The sequence below is a fragment of the Hevea brasiliensis genome, unplaced genomic scaffold (assembly GCF_030052815.1).
Source record: "Hevea brasiliensis isolate MT/VB/25A 57/8 unplaced genomic scaffold, ASM3005281v1 Scaf7, whole genome shotgun sequence".
In the NCBI taxonomy this organism is placed as follows: domain Eukaryota; kingdom Viridiplantae; phylum Streptophyta; class Magnoliopsida; order Malpighiales; family Euphorbiaceae; genus Hevea; species Hevea brasiliensis.
The window spans coordinates 1,809,833-1,829,510 of NW_026615250.1; the positions used below are offsets into that span (position 1 = coordinate 1,809,833).

Sequence of the window (19,678 nt, forward strand, 5' to 3'; positions counted from 1 at the left end):
CTGGTTGACCTGAGTTGTTAAGCCTTCTTACTTATAATTTTTTGGGTTGGCCTATGAGCCAATCCTTTGTACCGTAATATGTTAGACGAGATCCTTTAGTGAAATAGCTATATCCTTAAGAAAAAAAAAAAAGTGTTATAATATTTATTACTTACCTAATTTCTCCGCGTATGGATGAAATTAATCACCCTTAATTTAGGATTTCATTTCTCGTTCTAAATTGAATACTTTATTTTTATTTTTCTCTACTCTCTTAATTCAATTAATTTTTTTAAAAAAAGTTCTTCTAAATTTTCTTTTTAAATTTTCTTTGTAAATTTAAACTTAATACCTTTCCATTAAACATCCTGATTTAGTGAATTGAAATTCTAAAAATTGAGAGCTTTTTCCTAATCACTTAACAAAATGGTAAAAATTGAGAGTTTTTTTTCTTAATTTAATGAATAAATATATGGTAAGAATTTTTTCTAGGTAAGAATTTCTTTTTATTTAAATCTGATTTAATCATAATTCAAAATATAAAATATATAATGAGATCAACTTAATAAGCATATGAATTTTATATATTTATGTTTTAAATTATGTTGAATCACATATATTATGTGTAAGAGGACAAGAAACAATTAATTAATTTTCTTGTCCAGGGAACCCTTACCACTGAGTTTCAAACTGACGAGATCCAACTACTCATCACGATGGAAACTAAACTAACTAATAATTAGGTACTGTGAGCGTCTGAGGACAACCTTGGTTTTGGGTGCACCGTCAATGGCTGAGAACGTTGCAAGGTTAGTCCATAGGCTTCTTCCATGTCCAAATTCTCTGCAGGCTTCAACCCGTCTGCCAAATCCCATTCAAATGCATGCACTAGAGTTCCTACCATCAGATGGACCATGCGCAAAGCCATGCTCACACCGGCATATATTCTACGTCCTGCAACAAACGGTATAAGCTCAAAATCATTTCCCTTTACATCAACACTTGCATTTTCACCTCCACCCAGAAACCTTTCAGGCTTAAACTTTAGTGTAATATTTGGATCTCGGGCTATGGCCCAGATGTTCGCCGAAAGAGTTGAGTTCTGGGAATGTGGCGGCCATTTATTTCACAACCATTGGCTGCAATCTGTGGAAGAGATAATGGCGTTGCCGGGTGGAGCCGGAAGGTTTCTTTGACCACCGGTTGGAGGTAGGTGAGTTGCGCTAGGTCCGATTCGGTAACCAGACGGTCTCGGCCGACAACGCGCTCTTGTTGGACTTGGGCTAGGATATGTGGGTGCCGAAGGAGTTCAGCAATAGCCCATTATTCTACTGTGCTGGCAGACGCATCAGTGCCTGCTGTGAATATGTTCTGCAACCACAAACACAATGCAAATATACTTGTAACATGCATCTGTTGTAGGATGAAACCCATGTAGATTATAGAAAATAAAACTCATATTAACAATGTTATATGTTGAAACCTAAGCTTTAATGGTGCCTTGTAAGATAGAGAAATACCAAAAGCAATGCTTTGATTTCAGTATCGGTAAGTTTCAGTCCATCACCATCACCGTCTTCTTTCAACGAAATCAACGTATTCAACATGTTACTGTACTCTTCGGTACCATTAAAACCATTAATCTTGTGCTCCTCCACAATCTCAGTCAAGAAACCATCAAATCTGCTAGGGAGTTTCTTCATTTTGGCTGCCACCCCTTGTAAGTCCAGCCACTCCAATGCTGGAACAGTCACCGATATTGAAAACTCCCGACAACACCATCAACTCGGTAACCATCGATTTGAAATCGACTGCCTTTTGATCACCACCACCGGTACCGTCACCGACGACTCTTCTGCCTAGCATCATTCGTCCAAGGGTATTGGTGGTGCACACGTTGAGCAATTGTCCCAAGTTTACTGCTGCAGTTGGGCTCGCTCTCGCCTGTGCTTTTGTGAGCACTGCCACTTCTTCCTGCATTTATAGTCACCTAGAAACGTCAAACTTACTAAAAGTATGGTTTAAGGAGATTCCTATCGTCGTCTTAGTTCCATTATTAATGTCTTAAGAATCTAGCTAGGACTAGGAGGTAATAATAGTAATAATAATTAACCTGTCTAAGATGTCTAAAATCATCCAAGGCCTTGCCGGGGAAGAGATGGACAGAGCTGATCTTCCTAAGCATGCGCCACCGAGGACCATAGGGTGCAAACACAAGGTCTTGGTAATCATAAGCAACATATTTTGCACCGGAAGTAGGTGGCCGGCTGGAGAAATTAGCACCATGAGCCTTCAAGAATTCGGCAGCGACGGAAGCTGAAGCAGCCACAACAACATCGACGAGTCCCATCCGAAGGTGCATGAGAGGTCCATATTTCGGAACCAAGGCGGCCATGGAATGGTGAGGCTTGGAGCCCAAGTGTGGTGAGTTTCCAACAAGAGGCCTTGGCTTGGGGGTGGCCGTAGACGGTGGGAGGTGCAGAGGTTGAGGAAGCAGAGATACAAGAAGATGGCCACAGCTATGGAGTACAAGACTAGAGGAGACATTTTTCACTTTCTTGAAGGCGTGTTTCGTAGGGTTGCATGTTAAGTTATAGAAAATTATAGATTCTTATTATTTAATTTTTATTTTAAAAACAAAATATATTAAAAAATTTTAAAATTTAATTTCATCAAATATTTTTTTATTGTAAATATATTCTCAAATGTTTTATTATTTAAATAAATCAAATGAGATATAAAATTTTTAAAAATTATTATTTCATCTACTAAATTTTACTATTATTAATACTTTTATCTTTTTATTTTGAAAGATAGATTAAAACATTCTTAAAATTGTTGATTTAAATGAAGATATTTTAATATTTTTTTTCTTGAAATATTAATGATTAAATAAAACTAAAGTATTTGATAAAATTAAATTTTACATATTTTTTAATTTATTTTTTAAATGGAGACACTACCATAACTATTAAAATTAATAATAAAAATTTTTAAAGCAATATTAATTTTTTTCGCTGCTATAAAATTAACATATAACAGCACATAAACAATTACAATTAATGATACATAAAAATTTAATAAAAAAATTTAAGCTATTTTCTTTTTAAAATTTATTATATTATTTTTCTATATTTGTTTACATTAAAATTCAAGATTGTAACTTTAAACAATATATTATCTGAGAATCAAACATGAGTCGGTGACTTTCCTATTCAAAACGCCGTGGTCTTCACCGTGTACCAACACTCGTGGTTTGAGCTTTTTCCTTTTAAAATCAATGTTAATGCAAATGACAAAACAAAGGACATTAATAGATGGCACGTCCTTTGTCTTCAGCCATTCAAAGAGGAAATTGAAATAGCACAAGCCAAGTTTTTCAAATTGCCTTATTATAGAATCGATTAAGATAGAAAAATTCAAATATTTAATTAATAAATTATTAAATAAATATTATATAAATGTATATTGTGAAATCACTAATTTTTAAATTCTTAATTATAATAAAATTTCTAAATAATAAAATCTTAATTATACTTTCTAATATTAAGTCTCCACCATCATTGCATTACAATGTACGTACGATAAGAGGCAAACTAATTGTATTTCAGCCTATCTAAAAATGGAATAATTAGCATGATATGGTAATTACTGGGTAAGAATTGAGGCTTGAATCTCTTCAAGCGTTCGCCCCTTCGTCTCAGGTACCAACTTGGCAATAAATACAATCCCCAAACCGGCAATGATTGCATATATGAAAAATACTCCTGAAATTATATATTATAGGAAATTAATGCTCTTAGCATATATAAAAAGCTTAAACTCCTGATATTATATGTTACAGGAAATTAATGCTCTTAGCATATATAAAAAGCTTAAAATGGAGCCATGTCTGGGAAGAGAGAAGTGGAAGAAGGCATTTACCGGCTGAGCTCCACTCAAACAAAAAGTTAAATGTGTATGCAACAATCCAGGACCCAACTGAACTTACCAAGTTTACTAAGCTTCCAGCTCTATCCTTTATGTTTACAGGAAATATCAGACATAGAAAGCCAGCATGTGATTTGCTGAGCTGCTTATTTAGCAACTTATGATCAAGCTATGGACAAATCAAGTAGAAATATATTGTCATACCTCTGCCACTATAATCCATGGTATCCCTCCCACGCCTACTGCCAAAAGGCTATGAATACCAAATGGCAGAATCAAGAATTTTAAATCTATTCTTCAAGTAATATTATAATTTATTAACTGATACAATGGAGAAATTAAGATGCTTAGGCAACTTCCATTACCAATATGCCTGCAAGTGCCAATGAAGGAGTGATTTCTTTTCCCAAATGAAAGCCCTGCCCAAAGAGGAGTAAATTTATGTGAACAATATCAAGGAACTGAAGAAAGAATCATTTTTTTTTTTTTTAAAAAAGGCATATAACTTCTAGTTCATTAGAACCTGCAACAGGAAGGACAGTCCTGTGATGTCCCAAAATATGTCCAAGAGGGGGGGGTGAATTGGACTTTAAAAACAATTTTCGGTTCTTGCTCAAAACCTTTGAAAATTGCAGCTAGGTTCAACTAAATTAACTAATGTGAAAAATGAACAATATAGCTCTATTGACAAGTTGACTCAAGGTTAAGCTATATGCAATCAGTATACTGATATAACAGACTATATTAGCATTCAGTAAATATATCAGTAATCTGAATACGTTTTTAACACAGCAACCAGAGCAGTATACCAAATATTCTAACTGACAGCAGATCAAACAACATGCAGATTAAATCAGATATCAGCAGATTTAGCAGTAAAAGCAGATTTAGCAGTAAACTAATTTTCTCAGTCTGCAGCAAGATCAACAGCATATGATATCAATTTTCATATCAGTAAAAGCATATCAATCATAAAGTTAAAATGCATAAATGTAAAGAGCAAGGGTTGAGAAAATGAACACTGAAATTTTTATAGTGGTTCGGCTTTAACTAGCCTACATCCACTCTCTCAAAGATCTCACTTTGAGTCTTCACTCCACTATTCTTCTCTTTTAAAGGCAAGAGATAAAGCCCTTTACAAATCTTCACACCAAAACTTTTACAAGTAGCTTTACACTTCTACCAAGTGTTATCCCAAACACTTTTCACAACCAAGCTTCAATAGGTGCTTGAATGACCTCTCACAAATGATAATAATGTGTTTAAAACTCACTCTCACTCAATACAACAGAATCTATAAAGAAGAGTTGAGTAAATAAGCCAATGAAGAGCAATAAATCACTTTGAGCACTTTTGAATGAAAGCTTTAATGATTTTGAACAGTATAGGGACTTTCATTAAGTGCAAAATGGCCAAAGGAAGGTGTATTTATAGCTTTGGAACGTTTTTTACCGTTGCAGAACTCATTTAAACGTTACAGATACGAATTTCAAGAAAATAGCCGTTATTTTGTCGTTTTCTGCGATGTTGTGCAGAGTTGAGACAGTTAGCATACTTGAGAAAATAGCAAACCAGTTAGCATACTAAAATAAGTAGCAAACCAGTTAGCATACTAGGAAAACTTTTCTACATAACTTTCAAAACTATAAAACTTTACACCAAATTATAGTCAAATACTTTTAGGCCAATAATAATGATGTTTAAAAGAAAAATCATTTGAGGGATTGAAAATAAGGATCATTGACTTTTACTCATCAATTCTTTTCACAAGTAATTCTATCAATAAGACTTAACTTCTATACTATGTGTACCTTCAAATCTGATTTTTCAATGCAGCCTTGGAAGGTAACCTTTTCTTCTTTTATCTTCTTTGATTCGTCATGTGTTATCTTTAGAATGTCATCCTTTCTTCAGAAGCACGAATCCATCATAAAATCCTTGTGTCCTTTTTTTTTGAGATGCACAACACTTAAAAACAATGTTAGTTTGATTCTAGTTGAGTTTTGGTATCATCAAAATCTATGCTCCTTTGAGCTTATGGGGTCAACATCCTGTAATGAATGAACCCAAGCACACTCCAGTTGAAGAAACCTGAAAATATAAAGAACTTTCAGGGTTTTCTCTCTTTTCAACTATATTCCAAACTCTATACGTTTCACATTTTAATACTAACCAAGAAAAGTGGTCGTCTTCCACTTTTATCAACTAAGAACAGACCGCAAATGTTCATTATTATCTGTTATAAAGATGTAAACTAGAAATGAGAAATGCACCTAGAAGATTGCCACTTTCAATAACACTTGAAAAAAAGGGAGGGGGCTGTTGTGGAGGATAGACATACCCGCACAACACTTGCTCTCTGCACCCAACACCACTCGAGATACCTGCAATGCATCAAAATATCAAGTTTATATATTTCTATATAATTGTCCAATATGATGAATTATTTTATGAAGCATCCTTGCCCATCCCTAAGTTACCAAGTGACTCTAAAGTAGAGTTCATATAATATGCATAGCCATTGAATCCTCCAAAGCTGTAGCAGTGCCATCACCCAACTCCAACCTCATCCAAGTTTAAGCTAAAACAATGTATTAAACAAATAATGGAAAAAGGTATGAAATAGATGAGTAATTTATTAAACTCACTATAACTACACAGCGTATTTTCTTTGGAACAACTCTTTAATTCCATCTTACGCTAGTGATCTAAGTGTTCGGTATATTCTGTTAATTTTTTGAGAAGAAAAACAGAAGTTAAAGTAAATATTCTACTTTAAATGAATTATATTAGCTTGTGCATAGATACAGAGCCAAAAATATTACGATGATTTCAATTTGCTTCATGAGAAACATCAACATTCTTTCCCCTGAGCGGCTTGAGAGCAACTTCCAACTCTTTTTCTCGACCAACTTTTGCTGTTGAAATTATAATCATCAATAAGCATCTCAATGGTTTCTTGAGCCACATTAATAATAAAGACAAAACAAATTATCGTGAGAACAAATGTGGTTCTCGCTTTTGATAAATGAAATTGATATATAAGAACAAGTTGAAAGAAACTGCCTATGCTATCATTTGAAATGGTTTGACAAAAATAATATGGACAATTGCAAGCAACAAATCTCTATTTCCGGTCATGTCTGCTCAACATCTTCACCATGCAAAAACTTCTAAACAATATCTTCCGAGATAATTTTGGTTTGGACTCACCACCATCTAGGAGACTCTGAAAAGAAGAAGGCACCAAGAAGTTGAATTAGACATGGAATAGTACCTGAGATTAATGAAACCATAAAATGATCGTCATGGAGCTGCCTTCAAATTTTTATTAGTACAAAATTGCAGGATAACAAAGAAATTACATTACCAAGTAGAGCCAAGATGCGCCAGTCACAAACAGAACCAATGACATAGGTAACTGATATGCCAAAGCCTGTCATGGCTACAAAGTGGACAATGATTGAAAGAGAAAACAAAATTAAAACAAAGTTCATACTCTGCATTGGTGACATGTACCATAATAAGTGAGACAAATGCTCCCCCGAAATTCTTGGGTGTAATTTCTGCAATATAAACCGGTAGCTATAGAATGGAAATATAGTACATCCACTAGTGATAGACTTGAGCAGTGAAAAATAGATCATGACCAAAAAATTAAAATATCAACATTAATTGAACTAACCACATAAGCAAGAATTCCAATTCCGACTCCCATTAACAATCTTCCAAGGTCAAGTGACCAGGCACTCTGTGAAGATTGCTTAGACATTTAAATTATGCTTAAAAGAAATAAATAAATAAATAATATTTAATCCAGAAAAGTTAGGTGCACCACCCCAATAAACCAAATAAAGGCAGCTTACTAATCTTGATTTCTAATATGAAATGTTAAACAGACCAATGACTTTAGCCTTCGGGAGCGACAATAATTCTTGTTGGTAATCAAATGCAGAGAAAGTAAAAGCATAAATTCTCAAAGACAAGAGAGATACCTTTGACAATGCTATTGCAACCAACCCTCCAATGTATAATGCATTTGAAACCCAAATTGCCAGTTTTAATTGATCTGTAAGAATGAAGATAGAAAGGCTAGCTGGGATGAAATTATTAATAGTAAAGGTCGGAAAGGACTTTGGTAACATACACCTCTGCGGCCAACAAGGTCTGCTATCTTCCCACATGAAGCTGCACCTACTATTCCCCAATTGTTATCTTGAACCAAAAATGAATATTGCAAAGAAGAAAATAAAACCATACGGTGAAAAAATAAATGAAAGAAAAGTTTGTTTAATAATAGCCCCAATGATTATGTTAAGTAGAAATTACAGATGTAATCAATGAAGATTTATTTAAGTGTTCAAGAAAAATCAAAGTTTCAATCAAATTATTATCTTCAATGCATTAAGCATAACATGTGATGGTCACTAGTGCTCATCCAGGTTAAATATGTATCGCATTAACTCATTAATAGTAATGAACTGTTGGCACTTACTGCTGCCAAGGAAAGTCCTGACTCATCCAAAATTCCAAATTCAGCAGGTGATGTGTATCCCACCTATATGCAAATCACAAATCTTCACCAGTTCAATGAAAATTCAAGTGATAACATAGCTGTAGTTAACGGAAGAAAATCAGGAATTGGGAAAAAAAATTATTCTACTACTGCTTGCTGCTGTCGCAAGGTATTTTGCGGTCGCCTAGACGAACACTCACCAAAGTGGGAAGAGTGAGGAGTCGCCACTTTAATTTTGAGAAAAATTAAAGAAAACCTTCTATGAAAATAAATTAAAACAAACCACTTCGAAAACAGAGATTCTAGGTTCGGGGTCCATGTACGAGTGGGAAAGATATTAGGCACCCCGCCTCATCCCTCAATGAGGGTAAACAGATTTAATCTTATGCTCTTTTATGAATTAAAAGGGTATTTAGGGGATTGGGATGATGATGTTAATCCTTTGTGCAAAATAAAGGAATGTTTGATATTTCACTTTTTTTTTTTTTGAGTTGCCCAGAAACACAAGTTTGTGAGATGACCCTTTGGTGAGTAAGTGTTTGGATAAAGTTGCCTCGTGTATTGGAGTTTTGTTTTTTTTGAACTTTGCTAAGAGAGCTCAGGACGAAACTTTTCCCGATCTCTAGACATGTTTATTAGGAATTTTGAGTGGGAGATTTTGGATAAGAACTCTCCTCCGATCTTCTCATTTTGTGAGAATCAGGTAAGAACTCTCCCCTGACCTCTTAAAGTATTAGGTTTAAAGATTTTAGTGAAGGAATTCGGATAAGAACTCTCCTCTGATCTCTGTTTTTGTTCGAATTTTGGATGAGAATCAGGTAAGAACTCTCCCTCGATCTCTTAAAATATTTGGTTTAAAAATTTTAAGTGAAGGATCTCGGATAAGAACTCTCCTCTGATCTCCACATATTTAATAAAATTTTGGGTTAAAAATCGGATAAGAACTCTCCTCCGATCTCTTTAAGTATTTAATTTAGAGTTTAGCATGAGGAATCTCGGATAAAAACTCTCCTCCGATCTCCACATTTATTAAAATTTTTTGTTGAGAATCGGATAAGAACTCTCCTTCGATCTCTTTATACTTATTTATTACGATCGTATATCGTAAGAACCTTAGACTAAGGGTTCTGGGGCCTGAAGACGCCAGGAACCCGAGCGAGGCTTTTCTTAACTCATTGATGCCTTATAACTAGGGAGGGGATACCAGACTGAGTTTTTACCGATGTCCTTTGTAATCTCCTTACCAGAACTCTTTGGCAGGCAATGTCCAATCTCTTTCATTTACTAGTCTAGGATCCGATCTCATCTCGATCCCCACTATACCAGGTTATTTCCTGAGCTCATTTAGTAGTTCGACTTCGTGACTTCTTCCTCCGATTTATTATTCAAAATTTTATTATTTTTATTTGTTTTAAAGAAACTCATGTGTTAAGATACAGCTACCAACATTTTATTAAACTACCTACACGTTACCCGTAACCAGAACACCTATATTTGAAGGTAATAAAAAGCTAAGAATAAATAAATAACATGAACTGATGAATAAAAGATAAACTCAAGAGAATAACTATCTACGTGGGGCTCTTTAGCATAACCGAACTTAATGAGAATTACGGGCATGAAAATAAAGAAAATAAAAGGCTAGCATTTGATAAAGCAATGGTCTAGACACTTACCTGTGGGGGATTGAGTCTATTGAACTAATTGTGGAACCACAAATATTGTAGAGCTGCGAGCTAATAGTTTGGGGACTAATGCTTACTTTGAAATAACAAGTTCCAAGATAGAATGCAATTGGGCCGAAGTAACAGTAACCGGGTTAGGATGAGATTAAACTTGAAGAATAAAATGTTGATATTAAGATGATGAGGATGAAACTGAACTGAGAAATGACATCGCAGAGGAGTGAACAAACTGCAAAGGAAGAGTTTCAGGGTCCAACACTCCTTCAATTGAGATACTTAAGAAAACTGGTTTCCAAAGTTTCTCTATTTCGAAAGCTTAAAATAGCAAAGTAGTACGACTGAATCAAATTTCAGAGCTTCTCCACTATAGTTACCACCTTTTTTCATCCGTCCCCTTCAACAGTATTGCATGCAGGTATTTATAGGGAATGGGTGCTCCTAATGAAGGGTTAGGATCTCTTTTAGGGAGATGGAAGGTTTGGATTTAAAAGGACATGATTCGATGCCTGAGAATTGAGGAGAATCAAAATGGACGGCTGAGATCCCATTCAGAATATTTGTCCTTTCTCTTTTCCAATCCAACGGCTCAGGATCTTCCTGTCAAGATGGATCCAAAGGCCGAGAACAAAGGCGTCGGTCTTATCATCTACTTTTTGATCCAAGGGCTCCGGGTTTGTCCTTACAAGTAAGATCAATGGTGGAGATCGAAAAGTACAGGACTGCCATGACATGTCCTGGCGCCTGTTAGCAGTGTGGGCGATTCTGCAAATGAGGCGTGCGGTGGAGATTTGATCTTGCCTGCAACGCTTTAACTACCTCAGCTCTGATTATGACGACAGTTATTGGAAGTCTTTTGTTCTCTTTTCCGATCTTTATTCAATCCGATCTCTCAGTTATGACTCTTTTCCGATCTCTCTTCCTTCCGATCTCTCAGTTATGACTCTTTTCCGATCTCTCTCACATCAGGTCCCTCATCACTTCCTGATGAAATTCGGTTCTCAATGGTTCTCTCAATGATGTAATCCGATCTCTTGGGATCGCCCAAATGATGAAATCTGACCTTGTGAAAGTGAAGTTAAATTTCCGATCTCTGATGCGCCTACCCGATCTTCTAACTAAATCATTTTTAATCGATCTGTGACTCTGAACATTTGCCCGAACCTGATGACCTTAGCTAACCGATCTCATCTTATTTCATTTATGGTGTTTCTAGAACCTTCCCGCGATGTGTCAATAAAATTAGCGGATTTTCGCTAACCGATATATTGCTTGGGGCATTGTGAGCATTGAATGCTCAAACGGGTATAAATGGAGGGAGGATTTCTCATTTTCTCCCCTATGTCATTTTTCAGCTTTCTGCTTACAACTTTGACCTTCTCTCATTTCTTCAAGTCTTTCTGACACTGATCACACTCCGGTAAGGACTTTACTCCCTCTCTTAGTTAATTTCTTTTGTTTTTTTTTTTTGAAAATGGGCGGCGCAGAAGGTCAGAGAGTGGAGAGCCCCCCCTTTCGTCCATATCTCGTGGACATCGGATGAAGTTGAGGTGGCTCAGCCAAGTGGCCGACCTGAGCCTCCCACAACTTCCACTTCAGCTCACGGTCGAGCAGCTCGGTCAAGAGAAAATCTACCCGTGGGCAAATTGTCATCGGTCCTTAAGGAAACCAATCTGCAAACCATTAGTCAAGAGTACAACCTTCGAATCGATTCGTACGAGCTCATCAGATGCCATGGCGATCTCCGAGCCGATCATTTCTTTGATAAAAATGATATGATTATGGTGTACGAAGAGCAGTTAAAAGCCGGGCTACGGTTTCCCCTTGATGACTTCTTCAAGGATGTTCTGAAGTTTCATCACATAAGTATAACCCAAGTGCATCCGAACTCGTGGTGGATCCTGGTGGCTTTTAGAGGCTTATGCCAGGCTAAGAAGCTCAATCCTTCAGCGAAGGTGTTTGCCGAGCTGCATAGGCTTACTCGTCGAAAGGACGACGAGTATTGGTTCTTTCAAGCAAAACCGCACTGTGGGCTCTTTACCGATCTCCCCTCCTCACTGAAGAATTAGAAAAATCATTTCTTCATGTTGAGGAGTAAGATTCCGAACGACTTTGAGGGGATCCCACGGAGTTGGCAATACCTGGTTGCTCCGACCCCGAAGAAGATTGCCTTGAGTAAGGATGAGGGCGCCATGGTAATGGAGCTGAAGGATCAGGCAGCCACTCAGAAGTTCTCCTGCTTAGAGGCAGTGATGGCCAAACTGCACCATTGGATGATGCGGCTGGTTATTAGCGAAGAATACGACCTTCAGCTCTCTGACCTCGACCCTGGTACTTTCTATATCTCTGATCTCTAGGCCTTAGCAAACTCACTGACTTTCCTTTGTGCAGGTATGGCGGGCAGCGAGGCTTCCAAAGAGAGCCGAAAGCATAAGAGGGAGGTCTCCAGGAAAGTGCGGGAAATGAAGTGTGCTGAGGCCTCGCAGACGCCAAGGCATGATTCAGGAGAGGTGCCGGGAGGCTCGTCCCGACCCTCGGGACAGCCAGTCCCTGAAATAGAAATAGCTCAGTCTCCTCCTCGACAAGAAGAGCCACCGCCTCCACCTACTCCTTCGAGTGCGAAAGGTGGTCCTTCCCAACCCATTGTGAGGACCTTGTCTCGTGGTGCCCAGGTCCTCATTCATACTTTGGAGAAGAATCACTCTGTCCGGGAGAACCCAGGTTTGGCTAAGGTTCTGGGAGCTTCCATCTGCCTCCAGGAGGATCGATATAGGCTGACCCCGGGCAGCATCGACGATCTCCTAGCCTAGACGATGAGCTTGAGCATGAAGAGCTTGGTAAACCAGCATATAATCAGGGAAAAGGCTTATCTTCTGAGGCAGGAGATCCTGAAGGCGGTCTAGGATGCAACTTCCGCCCGAGCTCAACTTTCATCCGCTCAGGACTATATAACTGAAATTAAGGGTCGGATGAAATCCTATGAGGATAAATTGGCCGAGCAGGCTTATAAACACAGAGAAGCTCGGGTGCTCTGAACTGCTGATGTCGCTCACCTCACTGAAGAACTTAGAGCGAAAGAAGAAGAGGCAGTGACGAGGGAGGCCGGTGCTTATGTGAACGCCCACAGCGACCTTTTGGCCGAGCTCAGGAGACGTTATCCTGAGGAAGACTTCTCTTGGATGGTGGACCTGGCTCCTTACACTACAAGAAAATATCGGAACAGAAACTGACTTTAGAAACAGATTTATATCGGTTTATAATTTAAAACAGCTTTTGCAACGGAAATTGAGTAGAACTAGTTAAATTTATCAAAAACCGATTAGAAACGGATTTGAAACCGAAATTTGAAACAGAAAAACATCGGTTTCAAAATTCTAAATTAGCAACAGTTTAGAAACCGATTAGAAACCAAAATCTAAAACTGACATATTTTTGTTTCTAATTTGAAGGCTCAAAATTAGTTCTATTGTATTAGGTCATATTAGAAACCAAATAACGTCGGTTTTTAATTCATTGAATTTAATTTAGAAACCGATTGAATTCGGTTTCCACAATGAATGTATTTTCTATTTATATTTAGAAACCGATTTTTATCGGTTTCAAAATTAATATAATTTCTATTCTATTTATTAAATTTTAAAGTGAAAATAAAAATCGATTATTTTCGATTTCTAGTTTATTGTAGAAACCGATAACTTTCAGTTTCAAAATTTATTTATTGTATATTTTATTTAATAAATTTTAAAGTTAATTTAGAAACCGATTTGTTTCAGTTTCTATTTCTATTAGGTATATTTAGAAACCGATTTTGTCGGTTTCAAAATTAATATTATTTCTACTTTTTTATGAATTTTAATGTCAAAATAGAAATCGATTTTTATCGGTTTCTAATTTTCATTTTGAAATTTAGAAACCGATATTTTCTGTTTCAAAATTTATCTAATTGTGTATTTTATTTAATATATTTCAAGTCAACTTAGAAACCGATTTTATCGGTTTCTATTTCCAGTAATATTTAGAAACCGATTATTTTCGGTTTCAAACTAAATCTATCATCAATTTTATCGATTAAATTTAAAGTCAAATTAGGAACCAATTTACATCGGTTTCTAATTCTTTTGGTTAATTTTAGAAACTGATTATTTTCGGTTTCAAAAATTAAAGTGTTATTTAATTTTATTTAGAAATCAATTATTTTCGATTTCAAATTTAATCAAATTAGAAACCGATTCTTATCGGTTTCTAATTCTTCTATTTATATTTCGAAACCGATTAATTTTGGTTTCAAAATTAATCTATTATTTATTTTATTTATTAAAATATTAAAAGGAATTAGAAACCGAGTTTTATCAGTTTCTAATTTATTTTGTTATAATTAGAAACCGATTTGTGCGGTTTCAAAAGTTTACGTATACTTATGTATATTTAGAAACCGAATATTTTCGGTTTCAAAAAGCCCTTGGATTAGAAACCGATTTTAGTCAGTTTCTAATTGCCATTTATTTATTTAAGAAAAAAAAAACTCTCATCTAATATCACTCAGCTGCCCGTGCCTGTTCTCCCAAATACCCAAATAGCTTTCTTTGCTCTCTAGAACAAATCTCCTCAATTCGGTGGATTGAAGCATGAGTGGGATCTACTCTTAAGGTTTGCTATTTAATTTGATGGTTATTTTGTTTCTTTGCTTCTAGGTCTTTCACGCTAGTTGGTTGTCTTTGATGCTTAGGGTTTCTTTCGTCTCGATTTCCTCCTGGAGAGTCGACCAGAGACTTTACTTTACGGATTCTTCTTGGCATTTTTACCTCTATTTTCAAGTCAAGCTCCTGTAATTTTCAATTTCCCTCTCTCTCACTTTCTTTTTTTGTTTATTTGTTTTTTTTATTCCTTCTTTTTGCGTTGAAAACAGCACGATGAATGAGAACAAACATTAGTAATCTTATTATCAGCGGAGTGGAACGTCAATCCAAGTTTAAAATTCTATTTGTAATTTTAGTTACTGTTAAATTAGAAGTGACAGAAGAATTAATTTGATTTGTGAACTCAGATTTTCTTTGAAAGAGAAAAAAAAAGTTTATTTTCTCTGTTTGCAATGTATGTAACTTTGGTGCGTGAGCCTGATGACCTCTCAATACTATTTCTTGATCTTGATTTCTGGTATTAATTGATGAGAGTGTAAGACACTTAGCTAATTGATATCCATTTTTATACTGAACCTTTTTAGTGTAATTCCTTTCCAAAGTTCTTATTTACGAGCAGATATATTGTACAAGTTTCCCTTGTACTTGCTGTTCTGATATTACCATTTCAGTATGGTCTTTTGCTTTTATTAGAAGATGATGAATGCATTTCATCTTCGCCTCACCTCAAGAATGGCCATTGTATTGTCTTCATTCTGGTTGGCAGAACAGAGCACCGAATGTAGGCTCATTTTTTCCTAGTTTCATAACAGTGGAAAGTAATCACAACTCACACACATTTGGCGTTAATTGCTTGCATTTTGTTCCTTTCTCCCTTCTGAGAAATGAGTAGGATAGTTCCCCTTCAGTACTTGTTATCTGATGAACCTTTTTTCTGTTGATAGGTCTTATTTGAATTGATAGAGAACAGGGGTAGATGAATAGATGGATTGACTGAGGAAAACAGTCAGGTTTGTTCTATTACTTCAATATGAAAGTTTGCTTCACATAAATCTGGTTTAGAGAAATTTTCATGAACTCTAGGTAATTGTTTGTATGCACATTGTTACACATCCTGTGTCATGCAAGGAGCAAAATTCTTGTATTTATTTATGGATCCTATTTAAAATACATTTTCAGTTCTATGCCTATAGAAGTAGGGTCTCTATATATTGACAAATTTCTTTCTTATTATAAATTAAATTAAACTAACTTTTTACTTATATTTTTGAATTATTTCGTTAACTACCTCAACTTTTAGTTGATATGTAATGTTATCTCATCATAATATTGTATTAGTTTAGAGAAATTCCCAATACAGATTGGTTTGAATGCACTCATCAAATTTTCTATACCTTGATCTTCCTTGCACCTTCTAAATTGAACCGCCCATAGTATTTGTTTGAATTCAATGATTTGCAAGTTTGATGGCTTAGTAATCAGACTGCAAGTGTATGCCATTTTCTTAATAAGATTTTGGTTGGGTTGTGTCATCCAACTAGTAATACTGAGAGGGAGTAATATTATAGCTTTTGAAAATACAAAAAACCAAGTGAAAATTTCAAAGAATCTTAACAGAGTCCTATTACAAAAAGAAGAAAAGGCATATAAAAGGAGAATAATGTTTCCTCCTAAAATGAATAAAACAAAAATGAGATAAATCTGTTGAATATTCAACTGAATGCCTAACTAAACAACTCCTCTAAAAGCTCATCACATGACCAAAGGAAAACCAATAAAAATAAAAATGTCTAGAGTAACTACACATGCACAGACTGGTTGATGCAATATTAGAAGATACAATTTAGAAATTACGTTCCATGTAAAATTAGGAATAGAAGATTTTAATTATTTAGGAATATTTATAGAGTTCTATTAGGAAGGAGTATCTTGTTTAGAAAATTAAGTTTTTGTGGGATTCTTAATCCTAATGTTAGTACGATTAAAAATATTCTATATATAGGCCTAGGTTCTCTACATATTTTAATTGACTTATATTATGATATTATTGACAATTGACAGTTAATAAAGTTGAGAACTAATTTCTCTAGAGAATTTGTTTCTCATTTTTTAATCTTGAGAATTTGTTTCTCTTGATCTTTGGTTTCTTCTTATTCTACATCATTGGTATTTAAACTTTAGGCATCCAATATAAGCCTATTAGAAACTAATTTCACAGGAAAAATTTGGTTCTGAAATTATGGTTGTCCAAACACATCATTCAGTTGAAGGCTTAAAGCTTAATTAATGCATCCAACTTTGATACCACATCAGCAAAATCCATGGTTAAGTATGGCTAAATTGCATCCTTAAACATGATTAGGTATATAGATAAATTTGTAACCCAAGTCTACCCAATAATTTCTTCTATGTCATCATTCATCAAAACTGCATAAATAATATTCTCCACAATGCAGAAAATTTTCCAAATTTTCCAAAATAATACACATTATGCAACATTATAGGGAAAAAAAAAGAGTTGGCGAGTGTAAGCATAAAGTAAGAAGATTTACCACTTGAGAAATGAGCACTGCTTCAGTTAAGACCTAAACATTGACAAGCAGAACAATTACCAAATGATAATAATCAAAAAGGAAGAAGTAAAGCTATTCATATGCCTTATAAACAGATTAAAAAAGAGGATTCCAACTGTCCAAGTCTGCTAAGCTAACCCAAGAATTGCCCAAGTTTCAACCTAGAGCAACTCAAACTCAGATACTTGCATTTTCTTCTTCCTTTTTAATTTTTTTTCTCCCCTTTTTTGGAATTTAATTCCTCTATGTATATACCAAGACCCCATTTAACTCATGTTAAGGATGAAATTTAAGCATAGTTCAGGCAAGCCTGAGCTTGATTAACATCAAATGAATCGTAAATAGTATCACATCCAGAGTCACAATGGGACATATGAACTAGAGATAAAGAGGCTCAAATACAAGTCTCAAATTGCTTGGATAGCACTATATGTCTATCATTAATTCACAAAAAAAAAAATACATGTATAATTATATTTGTAGTATCAGATTTTAAAAACCTAATAATTGGGGAAGCGATGACTTATATAAGCACAACTGACCGTAGCCTAAACTCACATTGTGAGACAAAATCTTTTCAGTTAGTTCAGCAGAGGCCTAATTATCTAAGATTGCAGGTGGCCAAGAAAGAATCAAGCTAAACTAGCAGGCTCACTATTTGTTCCAATCAATGTCCTTCTTTTGGTGATTCTAGTCATACAATTACTGGGTAAAATAGGAAACCCAATTTTTTAAAGAGGGAATCATTAGGCGTGATTACCAACAAAGCTTGCTTGGGATGTCCGAAGTAGAAGTGCATCATCCCTAAACATAACAAAGCAATCTCGTATCTTGCAGAATTATTTGATCCAGAAGGTGGAACAAAATCAAATCCCTCTATCCCTGCACTTTTGTAACAACATTTATCAAATTAGTTCATTTTGAATCCTAAACATCAAATAAGTTCATTTGAGATGAAGAAAAGAGCCTTAAAAGTCATCTTTTATCATGTGGCTGCTTGAAAGGTTTAGAGGAAAAGGAAAAAAAATATCAATAATTAAGCTAACTCAAAGATCATGCTACCAGAAAGTGGTATGATATGGTATGTGGTACAAGAATGAGGTACACAAATGGTATAGGGTACCAGAAAAGGGAGGAGGCTTAGTTGGATCACTATTCTAGACTGCAATAAATTTAAGAGGGTTCATGTGTATGAGCATGGGTAGCTAGAAATATAGCAAGAAATCTCCATTTCCTGACATAAATATTCAATATCTAGTAATACAAGAAAAACCATGTTGCTAATAGAACTGCCAAAGGAGAGATTTCAATTAAATACTAATAAACAGTGTAGATCAGGTAATGATAAGTGTAAAGGGGTAAAAAACAGTAGCAATAAGTCACCATTTAGCATATTAAGGAACTAAAATGTACGTCAAATTTGTTCGTTACCTGTAATCAAAGTAGCAATGAAGATTCTCCACAGCAGCAAAATAATCGTCATGATGAAGGCTATTTAAGTAATGTAGATAGTGAACCTGGATCATAATTTAGCACAGACCCCAAAAAGTGAAAATGTTTCCAGAAAACTGTAGAAAATATTTTTCTGAGCCAGATTTTTTTTTTCTGCCGCCTCCTTCTTTGTTCTTGGAAAACGGGCTTGGATTTCAACCCATGACCTGAACTAATCAGTTGACATGTAGAATAACAGAATAGTACTTCCTCTAATTCTTTAACTTAAATTGCTTTTCATGTGGCCTCTGGAACTTATAAGTTGTTGTTGTCCAAGCAGCATGCTCCTTGCTTTTTCTATAAGTTCTGCTATTCAGCTTGGATTTCTAGTAAGCATACACTATAATAGATCTACCTCTCTCATTGTTGATATTTTAAATTATTGTCTGTTGTGAGATATTGTTACAAAATAATATGTTTAATTTATCTAATTTCATAAATGAATTCTAATTTCGTGTTTTTTTTTTTTAATTTTTTTATAGGTATGTATATTCTATTTGGTTCTTCGAGCCCTTGACACTGTTGGTTTGTCTCTATCTCTATTATCTTTAAGCTTACCAATTTGGTGCGATTTTTCTTACATCATCAGGTGTCAAATTGGATTTGAAGTTGCTATCTTTAGCAATAGATCTATTTTATTAAATACTCAGGAGAATTTTAAGCTGAAGGCAAGTATATATCAGCTTAGGTTAGGAAAAATTGTTATTTAGTCTCTCTATTTTATTCTTTAGTCCGTCTATCCAATTTAAATTAAGTTTTCTATTAGTCAATGTGATGCAGTGTGTAGTGTGTAGAGATAATTACATGAACAAATCTTCAAAGAATAGCAAAGGTTTAATCCAAAACTTCAAGAAGAAAGAGATAAAAATA

The 19,678-nt window shown here is 35.1% G+C and overlaps 2 protein-coding genes and 1 pseudogene across 2 annotated transcripts in view; all 3 read right to left on the reverse strand.

Moving 5' to 3' along the window:
• Positions 1-11,760, reverse strand: part of LOC110667881 (putative sugar transporter ERD6-like 13) — a 57,236-nt gene extending 45,476 nt beyond the window's left edge. Inside the window, exons 1-6 of the mRNA XM_058142809.1 lie at positions 11,680-11,760; positions 8,405-8,467; positions 7,595-7,660; positions 7,398-7,494; positions 7,280-7,345; positions 7,155-7,186 (exon numbers count right to left, since the gene is read on the reverse strand). Coding sequence (XP_057998792.1) covers positions 7,155-7,186; positions 7,280-7,345; positions 7,398-7,494; positions 7,595-7,660; positions 8,405-8,467; positions 11,680-11,760 — 405 coding nt within the window. The remainder of the gene's footprint in view (positions 1-7,154; positions 7,187-7,279; positions 7,346-7,397; positions 7,495-7,594; positions 7,661-8,404; positions 8,468-11,679) is intronic.
• On the reverse strand, positions 719-2,526 carry LOC131177683 (flavonoid 3'-monooxygenase-like; annotated as a pseudogene).
• Positions 11,761-17,242: 5,482 nt separating the features above from the next.
• Positions 17,243-19,172, reverse strand: LOC131177701 (anaphase-promoting complex subunit 5-like). The gene is made up of 4 exons (XM_058142810.1): positions 19,164-19,172; positions 18,749-18,834; positions 18,078-18,204; positions 17,243-17,329 (listed from the first exon to the last, which is right to left on the reverse strand). The coding sequence occupies exons 1-4, from the start codon at positions 19,170-19,172 to the stop codon at positions 17,243-17,245; spliced, it is 309 nt and encodes a 102-aa protein (XP_057998793.1).
• Between the last annotated feature and the right edge of the window lie 506 nt (positions 19,173-19,678).

Coding starts and splice junctions, on each gene's coding strand:
- LOC131177701 (XM_058142810.1), bottom strand. Junction 18,205..18,748: donor CATTGCTACTTTGATTACAG/GTAACGAACAAA, acceptor TTGTTACAAAAG/TGCAGGGATAGAGGGATTTG. Junction 17,330..18,077: donor ATCCCAAGCAAGCTTTGTTG/GTAATCACGCCT, acceptor GTCAATGTTTAG/GTCTTAACTGAAGCAGTGCT.